Source organism: Lithobates pipiens, unplaced genomic scaffold (genome assembly GCF_037356315.1).
Source record: "Lithobates pipiens isolate NorthernLeopardFrog02 unplaced genomic scaffold, aLitPip1_a1.2 Scaffold_10, whole genome shotgun sequence".
NCBI classification, from domain to species: Eukaryota; Metazoa; Chordata; class Amphibia; order Anura; family Ranidae; genus Lithobates; species Lithobates pipiens.
Genome location: NW_027507686.1, coordinates 206,889,502 through 206,904,237, shown reverse-complemented (window position 1 = coordinate 206,904,237; position 14,736 = coordinate 206,889,502). Strand labels below are relative to the sequence as shown.

The window sequence follows — 14,736 nt, the reverse complement described above, 5'->3', positions numbered from 1 at the left end:
TTCAAACGAACAAGCTCTCCAGCAACATGTATCAGTTGAAACAAACCATTTAACACTATTTGGGGTGCTTGCAATGATCAGCTTTGATTTAGATATGTAAAACCTTCATTCCAAAAGATAAAAGGAAAAAAAATGTCTGCTGCAACTGCTTATAAAGTATTATCTGGAGTTTGGCTTCAATTTGTAAGTGTATTTAATAACTTCAGCCCCGGAAGGATTTGCCCCCTTAATGACAATGCCCATTTTTGCGATTCTGCACTGCGTTGCTTTAACTGACAATTGCGCAGGCGTGCGACGTTGTACCCAAACAAAATTTACATCCTTTTTTTCCCACAAATAGAGATTTCTTTTAGTGGTATTTGATCACCACTGCAGTTTTTATTTTTTGTGCTATAAACAAACAAAGAGCATCAATTTTGAAAAAAAATAAATAATTTTTTTTAACTTTCTGCTATAATACATATCCCCCCAAAAATATAAAAAAACACATATATTCATCAGTTTAGGCCCATATATATTCTACATATTTTTGGTTAAAAAAAATGCAATAGGTGTATATTGGTTGGTTTGCGCAAAAGTTATCGCGCCTACAAACTATGGGATAGATTTAGGGACTTTTATTTTTTTATTATTGTTTTTACTAGTAATGGCGGTGATCTGCGATCTTTAGTGGGACTGCGACATTGTGGGAGACAAATCTGACCCCAAATGACACTTTTTGGGGACCAGTGACATTATTACATTGATCAGTGCTATAAAAAGGCACTGATCAATGTAAAAATTACACTGGCAGGGAAGGGGTTAACACTAGAGGGTGATCAAGGGGTTAAGTGTGTTGCCTAGATGTGTTATAACTGTAAGGGGGATGAGCTGCCAGGGACATGACAGAGATCACTGTTCCCGATGACTGGAAATAGTAGATTTCTGTTATGTCCGCTATAAGAATGGGGATCCACTTGTTTACATAGGCAGATCCCTGTTCTGCCTCTGAACCAGGCGATCCTGGTTTGCTGGTCAAAATTGAGTCCGCCCGACCCGCGGGCACACTCCCGCAGCGTGAAGCTCACAACTGCGCCTGCGCTTTAATCTGAAAATAAATTATCACTGATTATAGTTACATTTAGACGTTATAGACCTGCTGCTGCCCAAATTTTGGATTCATTAAGTCAAGTTGATTGGTTAAAATAATAAAATTTCAAGGAATAACACTTTTTTTGTGTGTGTTTTTTTTTTTTTTTTTTTTCAAATGCAAATGTTGGATTCACAATGTATAGGCTTTAAAACAAGATCATTACCTCTTCTGCTTCAGGTAATATTAAAAGCTTTGAAATCTCGGTTTATAAGCATTCCTACTGTGCTACCACCTTATAATTTAGTTAGCTCGCTTTTATAGTATATTCAGTGCTGCCTCGCTGCAAGTCGTTTTCAATGTTTTTTTTGTTTTTTTTAATTTTTCAGCTTGAACATTACATGAACGGTCAGACTGATGAAATCAGCAGAAAGGAAATATTGTCCATGACAGAAGAGGAACTTTATTTGGTCCATGAAGAGGTACGACGGAGATCAATCTATTCTCCATTTACCAACTGAACCAAAATTATGAGAATTGTTCATTGACATTTAAAGAGCCATCTTAATGTTCATTACACCATTCGCATATCCAAGTGCTGATTTCAATTTTTTTTTTTTTTCCTCTTTTGCATCCTTGGCAGAAAATCGATCTTAACTGGTAATTTCCCTGCCATGTGTTTTATGATTTATCTGCAGCTAAAAAGTATGATTAAAGTTGGAAAGGAAAAAAAAAAAGAGGAAAAAAAGTAATGCGTGAAATTTTTTAAATATTATGAGACTAGTGTCACGCCGAGAGGCTTTTTAGAGCATATTGTGCTGTCTTTATAGAGAGGCTTATTATTTTCACTTCTTTCAAAGTGTCGCAATTAGTTTGCAAGGGTAGAGCTACTATTATGTAAAAGGGATACTCTGCCCCCTGCAGTGCAGAAAGGGGGCTGGGAAATGGAACGCGTTCTCCATGGAATGAAATGGGTTAAACCAAATCGACTCGTTCCCAGCACCCATGCTGGGTAGTTGACAGGCACGGTCTATAAATGAAATAATCACACAAGATTGGTCCCGGGAAAAAATGGGATATTATTTCATGCAGATTCCAGAAATGCGGATAACAATTCTTTTTTATTTTTGGTAAAAGCGGTATTTGCCAATTTTGGTCCATTAGCATCAGAAGCTTAAAATGAGAAGACGTTAATGAATAATACATGTCCTTAATGTCTTTTTTTTTTTTTTTTTTTTTAAACACAAAACTGTTATCCTGAATATATTTTTCTGATTATCATTTTTGAATCTTCTTATAGTTATTTACGATCTGCTTTGACTTGAGTTTTATCTTTTGAGATCCATGAAGTCCAGTATATATGGACCAGCAGCCACCTTAGTGAGTGACAGTATTTTTGATAGGCTAAGTGGGTACAGAATATTATTTTGGGCCCCTTCGCACCTGCACATTCCATCGCATTACTACTTTCATGTCATATTTTATATGGGCTGCCAACATACGGCAATAGACAGAAAACTGGACCCTTACCATCTTTTATTCCGGGTTCACCACAGTGCATAGTGCACTAAAACCTTGGATTGCAAGCCTAATTAGTTCCAGAAACATGCTTGTAATCCAAAGCACTTGTATATCAAAGCAAATTTTCCCATAAGAAATAATAGAAACTCAAATGATTCGTTCCACAACCATTTATTCTTAAGTCCTTCAGTCTATAGTCCATATAAAAAATATTATAGCAATGTGATTGTGTATTATGATTATGGTTGTGTAACTATAAAATGTCAATCCAAAAATGGAAGCCTCTACAAGGGGAATAGAAGCAAAATCCAGAAGGAGCTACAGAGTATAAAAGCGAAGAGAGGCACCTCTAAGTGTAGCAATATGGTTACATTTAATGAAGGTACAACATTTAGCAACTCACATGGTTGATGATTAAAACAGGCACATCTAAGTATGCAGGTATCCGGGGTAAAGCTATCCACATAGACCAGGGATCTGCAATTAGCGGACCTCCAGCTGTTGCAAAACTACAAGTCCCATCATGCCTCTGCCTCTGGGTGTCATGCTTGTGGTTGTCAGAGTCTTGTTATGCCTCATGGAACTTGTAGTTCTGCAACAGCTGGAGGTCCGCTAATTGCATATGCCTGACATAGACCATCCCCTGCACCGCTTGCTCTCACAGCTGTCAGTCTGCAATCGTGACCGAGAAGACTACCCTGCAGTACAGCGATCTGAAAGAGAGGCTTGAAGCGCTCGTGGAGCACAACATGGAAAGATGACGTTGATGGCGATGTCGAGGATGGTCTATGTGGACAGATTTACCTTGGATGCCTTCATATTTAGATGTGCCTGTTTTAATCATCAACCATGTAAGTTGCTAAATGTTGTACCTTCATTAAATGTAACCATATTGCTACATCTAGAGGCGCCTCTCTTTTCTCTTTTATACTCAGTTGTGATATGACGCTACTTGTATATCAAGATATCGCTCTCAAACCAAGTTACTCTCAAACCAAGGTTTTACTGTATGTGTACTGTGGTACGCTGCAGTGCAGGTGTGTTGGCAGCTTCTGTACTGGTGTACTGGGATGCCATTGTAAAGGAGTGACCACACACAGAGTGCCAACCATTACTGTACACGACAGGAACACACAATAAAATGTATTTTTGCGCTAGTACTGCGGTTCCTAAGTGTGAAAGGGGCCCTTTGGTGGCAAAACACTGGTCTGTTTCTGCTATCAGTGGGGCCAATCCAAGAACAACTATTGATTATATGGTGCCATCAATAACTATTCATAATAGTTGGGCTGATTCAAAAAAAATTGCACTACTACCTCAATCCAGATGAACGAAATCCTATGATCCTGATACTATGTGCCCTGTGGATGCAAAACTAGGATGCAGATTCTATATCTTCTTTCTCTTCCATCAGTAACATAGAAGCAGGAAGCAACTTAGGACCTGCTAAGCAAGGCAAGAACCTTCTACTGGTTAAGTAAGCCAATTGCTGGGTTAAATTTTTTTTTTCGTTGATTGGAACATGAACATCATACTTGCCACTGTGCTATGTATTGTGTGACTGTTTTACAAATAAAAAATATAAATGAAAAAAAAACCTTCTAATGTGCCATCCCAGCCTCATGTTAGGAACAGTCCTGAAGGGCCTTTACCTCATATTGCAAAGAGGCCGTGTCACAACCTGCTACTCAGCCAACTAAGGGCAGGCAATCTATATAAAGTGTATTTACAGAAATTCTATTACAGGCATTCCCCAGCTTTGTTCTTAAAGTGATTGTAAAGTCTTGTTTTTTCCTATAAAAATAACAAACTTATACTTACCTGCTCTGTTGCAGTGGATTTGCACACAGTAGCCCGAATCCTCCTCTTCTCGGGTCCCTCTTCTGTGATCCTGTTCTCTCCCTCCTGTTCAGTGCCCCCACAGCAAGCAGCTTGCTATGGGGGCACCTGAGCCAAGTCCCAGCTGCCTGTGTCCATTTAGACACAGAGCCCCGACTTGGCCCCGCCCCCTCTCTCAGCTGATTGGCTAGCTGACTTTGATTGACAGCAGCGGGAGCCAATGTCACTGCTGCTGTGCCTCAGCCAATCAGGAGGGAGAATCTCATATGGCTGAGACACTCGTGGGCATTGCTGGACAGAGAGGGACCTCGGGTAAGTGTTTTTTGGGGGGTGGGGGATGAGGGGGCTGCTTTCAAGACTGCATTAAAAACTTCTGCCTTTACCATCACTTTAAGTTGAATTTGTATGGAAGTTAATCACAAGCAGCCAGACAAAGCTGTCAGATAGATATTGTCTAACAGTGATAAAACCTCCTTAGACAAAACCACATTATCTCTACCCAATAACCCTACATGTACAGCCAGAAACCAAATAACCAAAGCAACACCACATTCATAAACCAACTCAAGCATAATACATGAATTCCATATTCACAGTGAACTGATGATACACAGAGATGGAAAAATCCTCCTACATAGGTTTTACTTGTTAATCTGCAGTGTTCTCTTTCCAACACCCCTTCAAAAGGGGAAAAAGGTGTTAAAAATCCTTCTCATCTGTCAGGAGCACAGAGGAGGGGTGGAGAGACGAGAGGCTGCAGTTACAGTGTGTGATTGCTGATTGGAAGAAAGGGACACACCCCCCTTCACACAGCAGAAGAACTGTGTTGTGAATAGACAAGCTCTAAACTTCCTCATGTTCTAAACACAAATTGATCTCATGTGTCGGGAAAACTTTTCAGAAGGGAGGCAAGCTCATAACAGAGGAACGAAGCACCAGAGAGAAATGGCACTTTGGAGCTTTGGAGAGAGATAAATAAACACTGCAGATATACTGTATGTGCTTTGCTCAGATTTCATGACTACGTTTTACAATCACCTTAAAGTAGCTGGTGGTGACAGGCTCTATGTAAAATACTTAAAAGTATTATATAAAAATATAAAACAAAATGCATGATTTTCGAAGCTAGTGCGTGGCAGGTTTCTGAACACTTTATGAAAACTAGGAAATCTTGTTGCAAAAAAATGAGTACTAAAGATATATGGATGTTGTTTTGTCACTTTACTATTCCTTTGCCATGTGTCATGCTTTTAAGCAATGTTTTAATAAAATTAGTTTTTCTTTTCCTATATCAGACATGAGATTAGAGGCAGGCAAGGCTGCTGTTAGAAATCATGGGCCCCCCTCCCCAAAAATATAAATAATATATTTTCACAAAAAAAAATACTAAAATCATTGTTAGCAGACACAAACATAGCGTAACTTACAAAATTCCTGATAAATCTAAAAGATAAATCTGTATTGAGTTAATAAATAAAGTTCTGTGCAAAAGAGATCTTGGGGCTCATTCACATGGGTGATGTGGCCTGTGCAGTGCATATATATATTTTTATGTAGCTGGAGCTGTGTGCAGGCAGCCTATGTTATGGGAATGCAGCACCTGTATGATCACAGCTTCAGGTCCGGATTTGACATGCACATTGATACAGGTGTACGGCCCCAAACACAAACAGTGTGTTTTCAGGGCCACACACCCACAGCTGCACACTTCTCAAATTAGGACCAGCAGCTGTGTTCATTCACCTGCTGCAGTCACATAGAGTAACAGACAGCTCTAGCTGCACCTACTCATTCACACTTCGTGTGTCAGAGAATCAATGTGAATAGGCCCCTAATTTTTACAATTATTTTTTTAAATTTTTAAAAATGGATCTTTACAATTTATTATTTTGTATACAATGCTGTTAGAGGCTTTGGCGAGATATTAGGGGTCTAAACAGACCCCTGACATCTTACCTTTGAGACTTAAAAATTAATTCTTAAATTCCTTTGTCTGCAGCCTCTGAAGATGAATGAACTGGAGACAGAGGCTCCTGTTCATTCATAAACTGAAACATAGTAAACACAGTTTACAATGCTCAGTTATCAATGGACACAGGAATGATCGGTATCGATCACTCACTTTGTCCATTAAGAAAAGGAAGGGACTGGTAAATTACATATTTGCCTGCCCTTTCCACTGCTCTCCATTCTGGCACATCCCTCCGTGTACCCGTAGGACAGCTGGTGGGACAGGTAAGCCGGTAGAACTGTGGGTCAGGGGAATGCGGCACACGGGGTGCACACATGGGGGAATAGGATGTTGGCAGAACAGGGAAGGGGGTCAGTGTGGAAAGGGGCAGTTACAGAACGATGCTCTGTATCTCTCTGTGCAGCAGCTGAAAGTCAGCGGAAGGGAGAGAAACCTTCTTTCAGTTGCTGCACAGGTCATCGTTCTTTAATTTCTCGGCCACACTGATAAACCCTGCTGTCTGGGCCCCACTGTGTGCCTGGACACCCTACAGGAGGACTGGGGGTACCCCTTCATTGGCAGCCCTGGAGGCAGGGCCCGCCAAGAGTCTTTTGGACGAATTGGCACAAGCCCAGTGAGTTGTTTGAAACTTTTAGAAATATGAAACTGTATGCAATACTATGCAAGGTTTTATCATATAGATCTAGTAATGTAACAAAAATATAAAGATTTAAAACCATGACATTTTTTTTACAAACTAAGCAGACTTTACCGGTACCAGTGAAGGACTATCAAACGTAATAGTACTAAATATCTTTATTACAAAATTCTTAAAAGATGTTTACACATTCAGAATAAAATCAAAATTAAGTGGCTCCAAACAATTTTACCACTTAATTAGTTATACAATAAATCTCTGTTACTATGGGGTCAGTAGGTTTGATGTGTTTCACATTTGTGCTTCCTCAGGACCTTTTTCCTTTGACACTAGACAGAGATCCTATTCAAGAAAAAGAAAAGAACATCATATTCTGATTAGATGAAACATGCAGCATATCAGATTGTACAAATTCTGTCTTTATGTATATATACATAGAGAGATAGAACATGCATAGAGGGCCACTTACATGTAAAGAAGAGCTCTCAAAAAATGGTGTGCCAGGTGTCACCCAGAAGCAAACCAATGGCCAATGTCCTCATAAATTAAATAAATCTCCAAAAAGAGAAGAAAGAATGACCAGATAGTCCTATTCTGGAAATTAATAATAACCATAGGGTTGGTAAGCTGCCATAAGGAATGTGATGGGTGCTATGCTATACAATAGCTACAGCAATAGAGTACTTGCTAGGAGTAGGGTCCCACAGAAGAGGGAAAAAGTGAATCGCCCATAGCTCACAATATATATTTTTAGAAATTAAATATCTAGTTTTCTCAGCATGATACCTATGGAATCTGAACAGAATATTCAGTCAATACTCCATATACTAGGTCCATATTCCCAAAGTTCCCAAAAAACAAAAACAAAGGGATGTACCTCAATGGTATTCAGGATGTTGATCAATAATGGTATTAAAACCGGGGCATTGATGTCCCCTTTATGGCAATTGAAATCTAAACATAATATATAATCCTCAACCATCACACAAGTTCAAATGGGAAAGGAATCCCATTGTAGAGGTTAACAACAATCTACACACTTTCTGACTTGTATCCAAAGCTCTCTAAAGGGTTGGATTCACTGTATAGCAGACACCTCTCATCTGGTCCCACTCCTACAGAGTATATACTTGCACAAACTGATCTAATATAGGCTAATTTTGGCATCAAAACTGTGTATATATTGTCATAGATATGAGCTGTAATCATGGACCTGTGACGTGTCCCAGATGATTGCAGGGAGGGAGGAGGGAGAGGGGATATTCCTTCTGGCGCCACGGCACCAGGGGAGGAAGTGGGAGCTGGGTGCCTGTAAAAATACCCCCCCCCCCCCCTCCAAAAAAATGACATGCCAAATTTGGCATGTCAGGGGGTCACCAACACTTAAAGCGGAGGTTCCATTTTTGGGTGGAACTCCGCTTTATTGTCCCTTTTAAATAGTTCATTTGGGTCATGCTTGCCCAAACAAACTATTTACTGCATTAAGAGGTGCATTTGCTGGGCTCACTGTATTAACTGTATGTGGTCTCAGCTACAATGCTGTGTGTTCTGACTGTGAGATGAGAGCTTTCTCAGCCATTCACAGGAGGCTTTGTATTCTATGAATGAATACAAAGCTTCCTCTGACTGAGATTGAGATTGTGATGTCATCCATTTGCCTTTCCACCAGCCAATCAGAGGAAACTTGATATTCATTCATTAAATACAAAGTATCCCATGACTGGCTGAGCAGTCTAATTTGTTCCAGGACTGGGATAGGAAGTTTCCATCTCACTGCCGGAACACAGTGATGTATTATATACTGCATGTAGCTGAAGCCATATACAGTAAATGCAATGTGCCCACAAGCACACCTTGATCAGCTTGGCGCAAACAATCTATTTAAAAGGATAATAAATGTAGAGTTAGTTTGGCCATACATCATTCAAATTTCTTATTCAATTTTAGATTTACCTTCAACTATGTAGTGCAAGGGCCTGCCTGATTGCATACAAATTGACCGTGTTAAGGTTTGACCTCATATTATATGATTTTAATAAATCTAAAGGAAAATTGTACAAGAAAATTGTATAATGTATGGCCAGCCTAATGGCGCGTGCACACGATCTGGAAATGTTGGATGTGAGCTTGTTGACGGTAAGTCTGACCTTGTGTATGCTCCATCGGACATTTGTTGCCGGACTTTCCATTTGTTGGCGGAAAGTCCGACAACAAATGTCCGATGGAGCATACACACAGTCAGACTTACCGTCAACAAGCTCACATCCAACATTTCCCGATCGTGTGCACGCGCCATTAGGCTGGCCATACATTATACAATTTTCTTGTACAATTTTCCTTTAGATTTATTGTTGTCGTACTTTCTGATCGTGTGTACACAAGTCCCTAGCACAAAAGTTTACACATGCTCGGAATCAAGTACGAGCCGGAAGAGCTCGGTCTTATAAAACTAGCTTTCGTAATTGGAGATATCACGTATGTGTTGTATGTCACTACGTTCGGAAATTGTTGGCCAACATTTGTGTGACCGTGTATATGCAAGACAAGTTGGAGCACCCTTCGAACAAAAATCCATGGTTTTGTTGTCGGAAAGTCTGATTGTGTGTATGGGGCATCAGACTTTAAGATCCAGGAAAATCTGAGTATAAGCTTAGTTCACAAAGCTTTAGCACAAAGATCAGGATCCCTATTTTAGCCAAGTTATTGTAATTTTCAAAGGTCAATCCCTTTTTAAAATATAAGACATTATTGCCATGTGCCATACAAGCTTCTGATGCATCTCCCCATAAGTACTGCAGATACAAGTAGGCAATAGATGTTGACAACAGTGCACCGCCACTCACATTGGTTATGGGCTGAGTTGGCCATGACTTTTCTGATGGGCAATGACTGTCAACAATGACTCTGCTGATATCCTGCCTACTCCCTACGTCCTCACGCACCTTTGTAGCCCATGCAGCTACAGCAATAGTGCAGGTTGGCAATGCTGCAGTCATTTCCTTGCAGAAGCAACAGCATTGTCAACTTATAATATAAAATGAGGATTCAGCTGATCTATTAGAAGGATTTCCAGCTATTTAAATTACCATACAATATATGCTGCTTTAATGTTTTTTTTCGACTACAGTATATATATGATTTTTGAATTCTGACTATAGTTTTACGTGAAATAATCACAGCAAACCATTCTGAATTAGTGGTGCATTTGGAGCTTTCTAATAGCAGTTTTGCTTTTCTTTCCCCCGTTCTCTTGTTGTAGTAACCACAGATTTGTTTCTGGTCTTTTCTTTAGACCTCTCCTCATGTAGTTCAGGTCCTCCCCATCCCTGTATACATTGCTACTGCATGCTGTGTTTTTACTAAGACGGGAACATTGAAATGTGGCCACAATGGCAAATGCACGTTTTCTTCCAGCGCAAGGCTACGTAAGCCCTTCTTTTGTGAATGGAGTGGATGGGGTCAGATAATGTTTAAAGAGAGAGCTTTTCTGTCTCTCAGGCTTGCAGCTTTCCACATGGATGCTCATCCACACAAACACATTGAATTATGAACAGACCTATTAATGGCAGGGTCAAGTTTGGTCTCCTTTTACTTCCATTCACATTTTATCTCGGAAAGAAAAGAAGGGAAAGTTAGGAAAGAAATACTATGAGTTTTTCATTTAAATAATAAAAAATATATAGGAGTAAGAAAGAACATATATGTGTAAGACCATATTAACATAACACTTATAATATATGTAGTCCAAAATAATCCTGTGTACGCCTACTAAAATTAATATTCTGGCATTTCATTTATCACGGGGTGCAATTTATTTTATTTTTTTGCCAACTAAAAATTTATTTTGATTGATTTCTACAATTTCTCAAGGTGTGTAATATAGTATTTTCATTATTAATAATGCAAATTTCACAGATTCCATATTTCTTTTACAATTCAAAGCCTCGTTGTACAATACAGTTTACATTATTTATCAAGGATAGTAATATAATTTTTATAAGTCGAAAAACATCAGATCTCCCTAAAAAAGAAAGTGAACATTTTTTTATTTATTGTTTTTGATTAAGAATCGCTTTGTCCCTAAATGTATCTGGTACAGTGATACAACATTAATAAATGCTTAAAGTAGATACAAACTATAACTGAATCACATTGAATTTTCGAAACCACTGCATATCTTAAGCAACTGCCATTTAATTGAATACAATACTTGTTTTACTTTATTTATTACAGGTACTTCTATTGCATTGTCAATTTACCAATTTACACAGTGCTTTATATATATATATATATATATATATATATATATATATATATAGCTATCTATAATAATAGTTATTTTATAGTTATATTATAGTGTATATATATATATATATATATATATATATATATATATATATATATATATATATATATATATATATATATATAAAAGACCTTTAGATGGCGCCTCCCTTTATCCAACACATTAACCTCCAAAATCCATGAAATATTGTGTATAAAGTATAAAGCTCAGAAAAACCTGAATAGACAATAAAGTGAAGCTGCCCTTTAAGTGCTAACACCAATAATCTCTATATGATTAAAGTAAAGGCGCTAATACTTTTATCATCACATCAATTCAAGAAACGTTTTCATTTAATGTAATGTTAACCCAAATATAAATAACAAAAAAAATCATATAAAGTCCAATAGTGACAATAGTGACACCAGATACACCACCACCATTTACTTCCACCTTGTGTTTTACTACGTGTTTTATAAAAATGCGCACTCACCATGGCGGATTAGATCCTCAGTTAAAGGAAGGTCTTAAAGCACTTATTTCTTTAATATTTCTCTGTAACATGATGTTTTGTTGTGCTCTACATTTTATATAGATCCCATTTTTTCTCCAACCTTTTAGCAACAAACCAGGAAGATGCCAAGATAAATGATACCATAGTGCAATATTTAATAATTAAAAGGTTTGACATAATACAAAAGTGTCTATATTACTGGCAACAGTGTATACAGCTGTAATTAATATGGTTACACTTCACTAGAGCTGGCGTGCGCTCCAATTACTGCAAGTCTAGGACCGGACGTGACGTCACACAGGAACCTTAAAGGGATTGTAAAGGTATTTTTTTTATTTTTTAAAAATAACAAACATTTTTTACTTACCTCCACTGTGCAGCTCGTTTTGCTCGAACCTGCTCTTCTGGGGTCCCTCGGCGGCTGTCTCCGCTTCCTCCCGCAGGTACTTCTCACGTTCATCCGAGCTCCCTCGCATGGTGAGAAGCACCTGCGGGAGCGCTCCCGTTATACAGCCGGCGGCTATAGCTGCTCGCTGTATCACACGGCCCTGCCCCCGGCACGCCACGTCATTGGATGTGATTGACAGCAGCGTGAGCCAATGGCTGCGCTGCTTTCAATCCATCCACTCCAGCCAATCAGAGGCCAGGCAGAGTGGCGAAGAGGACATCGGGGGCGAGCGCGGGACTTTTGAGGGGTCAGGTAAGTAAAACGGGGGGGCTGGGGGCGCCGGCACTGTCAGATGTTTTTTCACCTTAATGCATAGAATGCATTAAGGTGAAAAAACATTTACCTTTACAACCCCTTTAAATGACGGTAGCATGAGCTTTGATGCATTTCACTGAACATGACATCTTCAGGAAGTCTTCTGCCCGTGATTCAAAATTGCAAAGTATGAAAGGGGCCTAAAGATAGTTGATGATCAGAAAGAGTCGGACTAATGATTATATTTCAACTACGTTCAGTGTGTATAGTGCAGGGATGATACAGTGCCAGGGTTAAAGGGGGGTCAGGGGGGGCTTGGGGGGGTGCAACTGAAATCTGGGGGGCGCAGCCCACCCTAGTACCTCCCTAGATCTGGACATGTGGCAGTTACTTGGCTGTGATTGCTAGCGGGAGTCCCTGCATGTGTTGCTGGGGCTACTGAAAACACGGCATCCCCGGCATCTCTTCAGATGTTCCTGGGCTCTGCTTGTCTGTGCCGATGTTGTGGCAGATAGTGTCCTGCCATCATATAGTGTCCTCCCTGTACTGCGCATGCGCAGTACAGAGCAGACGAAGCATTGGAAAATCCCAGAAGATGAACGGCGCCTGCGCCGTGAGTGGAGGTGGTAGCCCCACCATCCAAGCGGACATAGGTTTGGGAAAATTAGAGGGCCCCTCGCGGGCTCGCTTCGCTTGCCACACTTCGGGCTCGGCCTCGCTACGCTCGGCTCTTTTATATTCCAGCTCTATGTCCACTTGGATGGTGAGGAATAGAACCTGGACTCATGGCACAGGCGGTGTTCATCTTCGGGTATTTTCGAAATCGGTGTGTGCTGTGTACTGTGCATGCGCAGTACACAGCAGACACTATCCGATGGGGGACAGTATATGATAGGACACCGGCCACTGCCATCATGCCATGGGTGCTGTGTCAAACATCCTCGGCATCCCTCCAGATGTGAATATTCATAGCCGCAATTTAACAATTTTCGCAGCAGCATTTTTCTCTGGAATTGCTTTTCAATTCAACATGATTTTCAAAGTCACCCAGACAGACTTTATACTCTGGCATATACCAGACTGAAGATATGTAAATTTTTTGCCCCTTTCCTTTTGCTTTTTCCAATTCTCATTGGTGTCTCAACATTTTTTCACAAAAAAAACACAGACTGTTTATTTGCAATTTTTTACTTTTTTTAAATACATTTTTAATTAATTTTTTTGTTGAGGATGCTGGTTTGGGTTATTTTCATTGTTTAAAATCAATTTAGAAAAGTTTTAGAAACCCCTATTTTTATAATGGTAAAAAGTATAAAAATGATTCTTGTTTACGTCTCTTTATTCTTCTGGCTCTGCCCACTTACTCAACTTTTAAGTCCCATACACACTATCAGATTTTCTGTTGATTTTTGTCTTCTGATTTACCAAAACCATGTAGTGCAAAGGCCTGCCTGATTGCATACAAATTGAAACTCCTAAGGTTTGACCTCATATTATATGGTTTTGGTAAATCTGAAGGAAAAAAATCAGTAGAAAATCTGATAGTGTGTATGGGGCTTTAAAGGTTGCCAAGAGTTCTTCATCCACACATAGGACCCTTATAGATACAAAAAGAATTGCCTATTGAAAGCCCCCATGCCGGTAAGCCTTATGCCGCGTACACACGACCAAACTTTGTGGCAGACTAGGTTCGACACTGTCTTCCCGACGGACTTTTCAGCGGAGTTCCGTTGGACTTTCCAAAACAAACGGACTTGGCCACACACGAACGGACTAAGTCTGTTCGTTTTCAACGTGATGACATAAGACGGGACTAAAAAAGAAAATTCAATAGCCAGTAGAAAAATAGCTTCACTTGCGTCGTATTTGGTCTGTCGGACCAGCATACAGACGAACGGTTTTCCCGATGGTAATTGAGTTGTCGGACAGATTTCAAACATTTTCTATTTCTAGGTCTGTCGGATTTTTAAAATGAAAAACTATTGGATTAGCCCACACACGATGGGATTGTCCGACGGACTGATTCCGTCTCACCTAGTCTGTCGGAAAGTGCGGTCGTGTGTACGCGGCAACAAGGGTTCTTTTCAGGCAACATTGAAAATCAAGCCGGGAAATTAATAAAAAGCATGGAAAGCAGAGCCTACCTGCTCATTTATTCAATCCAGACTTTGTTATTCTGCACCAACTCCCCTTACC

General features: G+C 39.7%; 1 protein-coding gene across 1 annotated transcript in view; it reads left to right on the top strand.

The window, feature by feature from the left end:
- Positions 1-14,736, top strand: part of DCDC1 (doublecortin domain containing 1) — a 680,197-nt gene that overhangs the window by 336,694 nt on the left and 328,767 nt on the right. Inside the window, exon 9 of the mRNA XM_077460866.1 lies at positions 1,459-1,551. Within this exon, the coding sequence (XP_077316992.1) occupies positions 1,459-1,551 (93 nt within the window). The remainder of the gene's footprint in view (positions 1-1,458; positions 1,552-14,736) is intronic.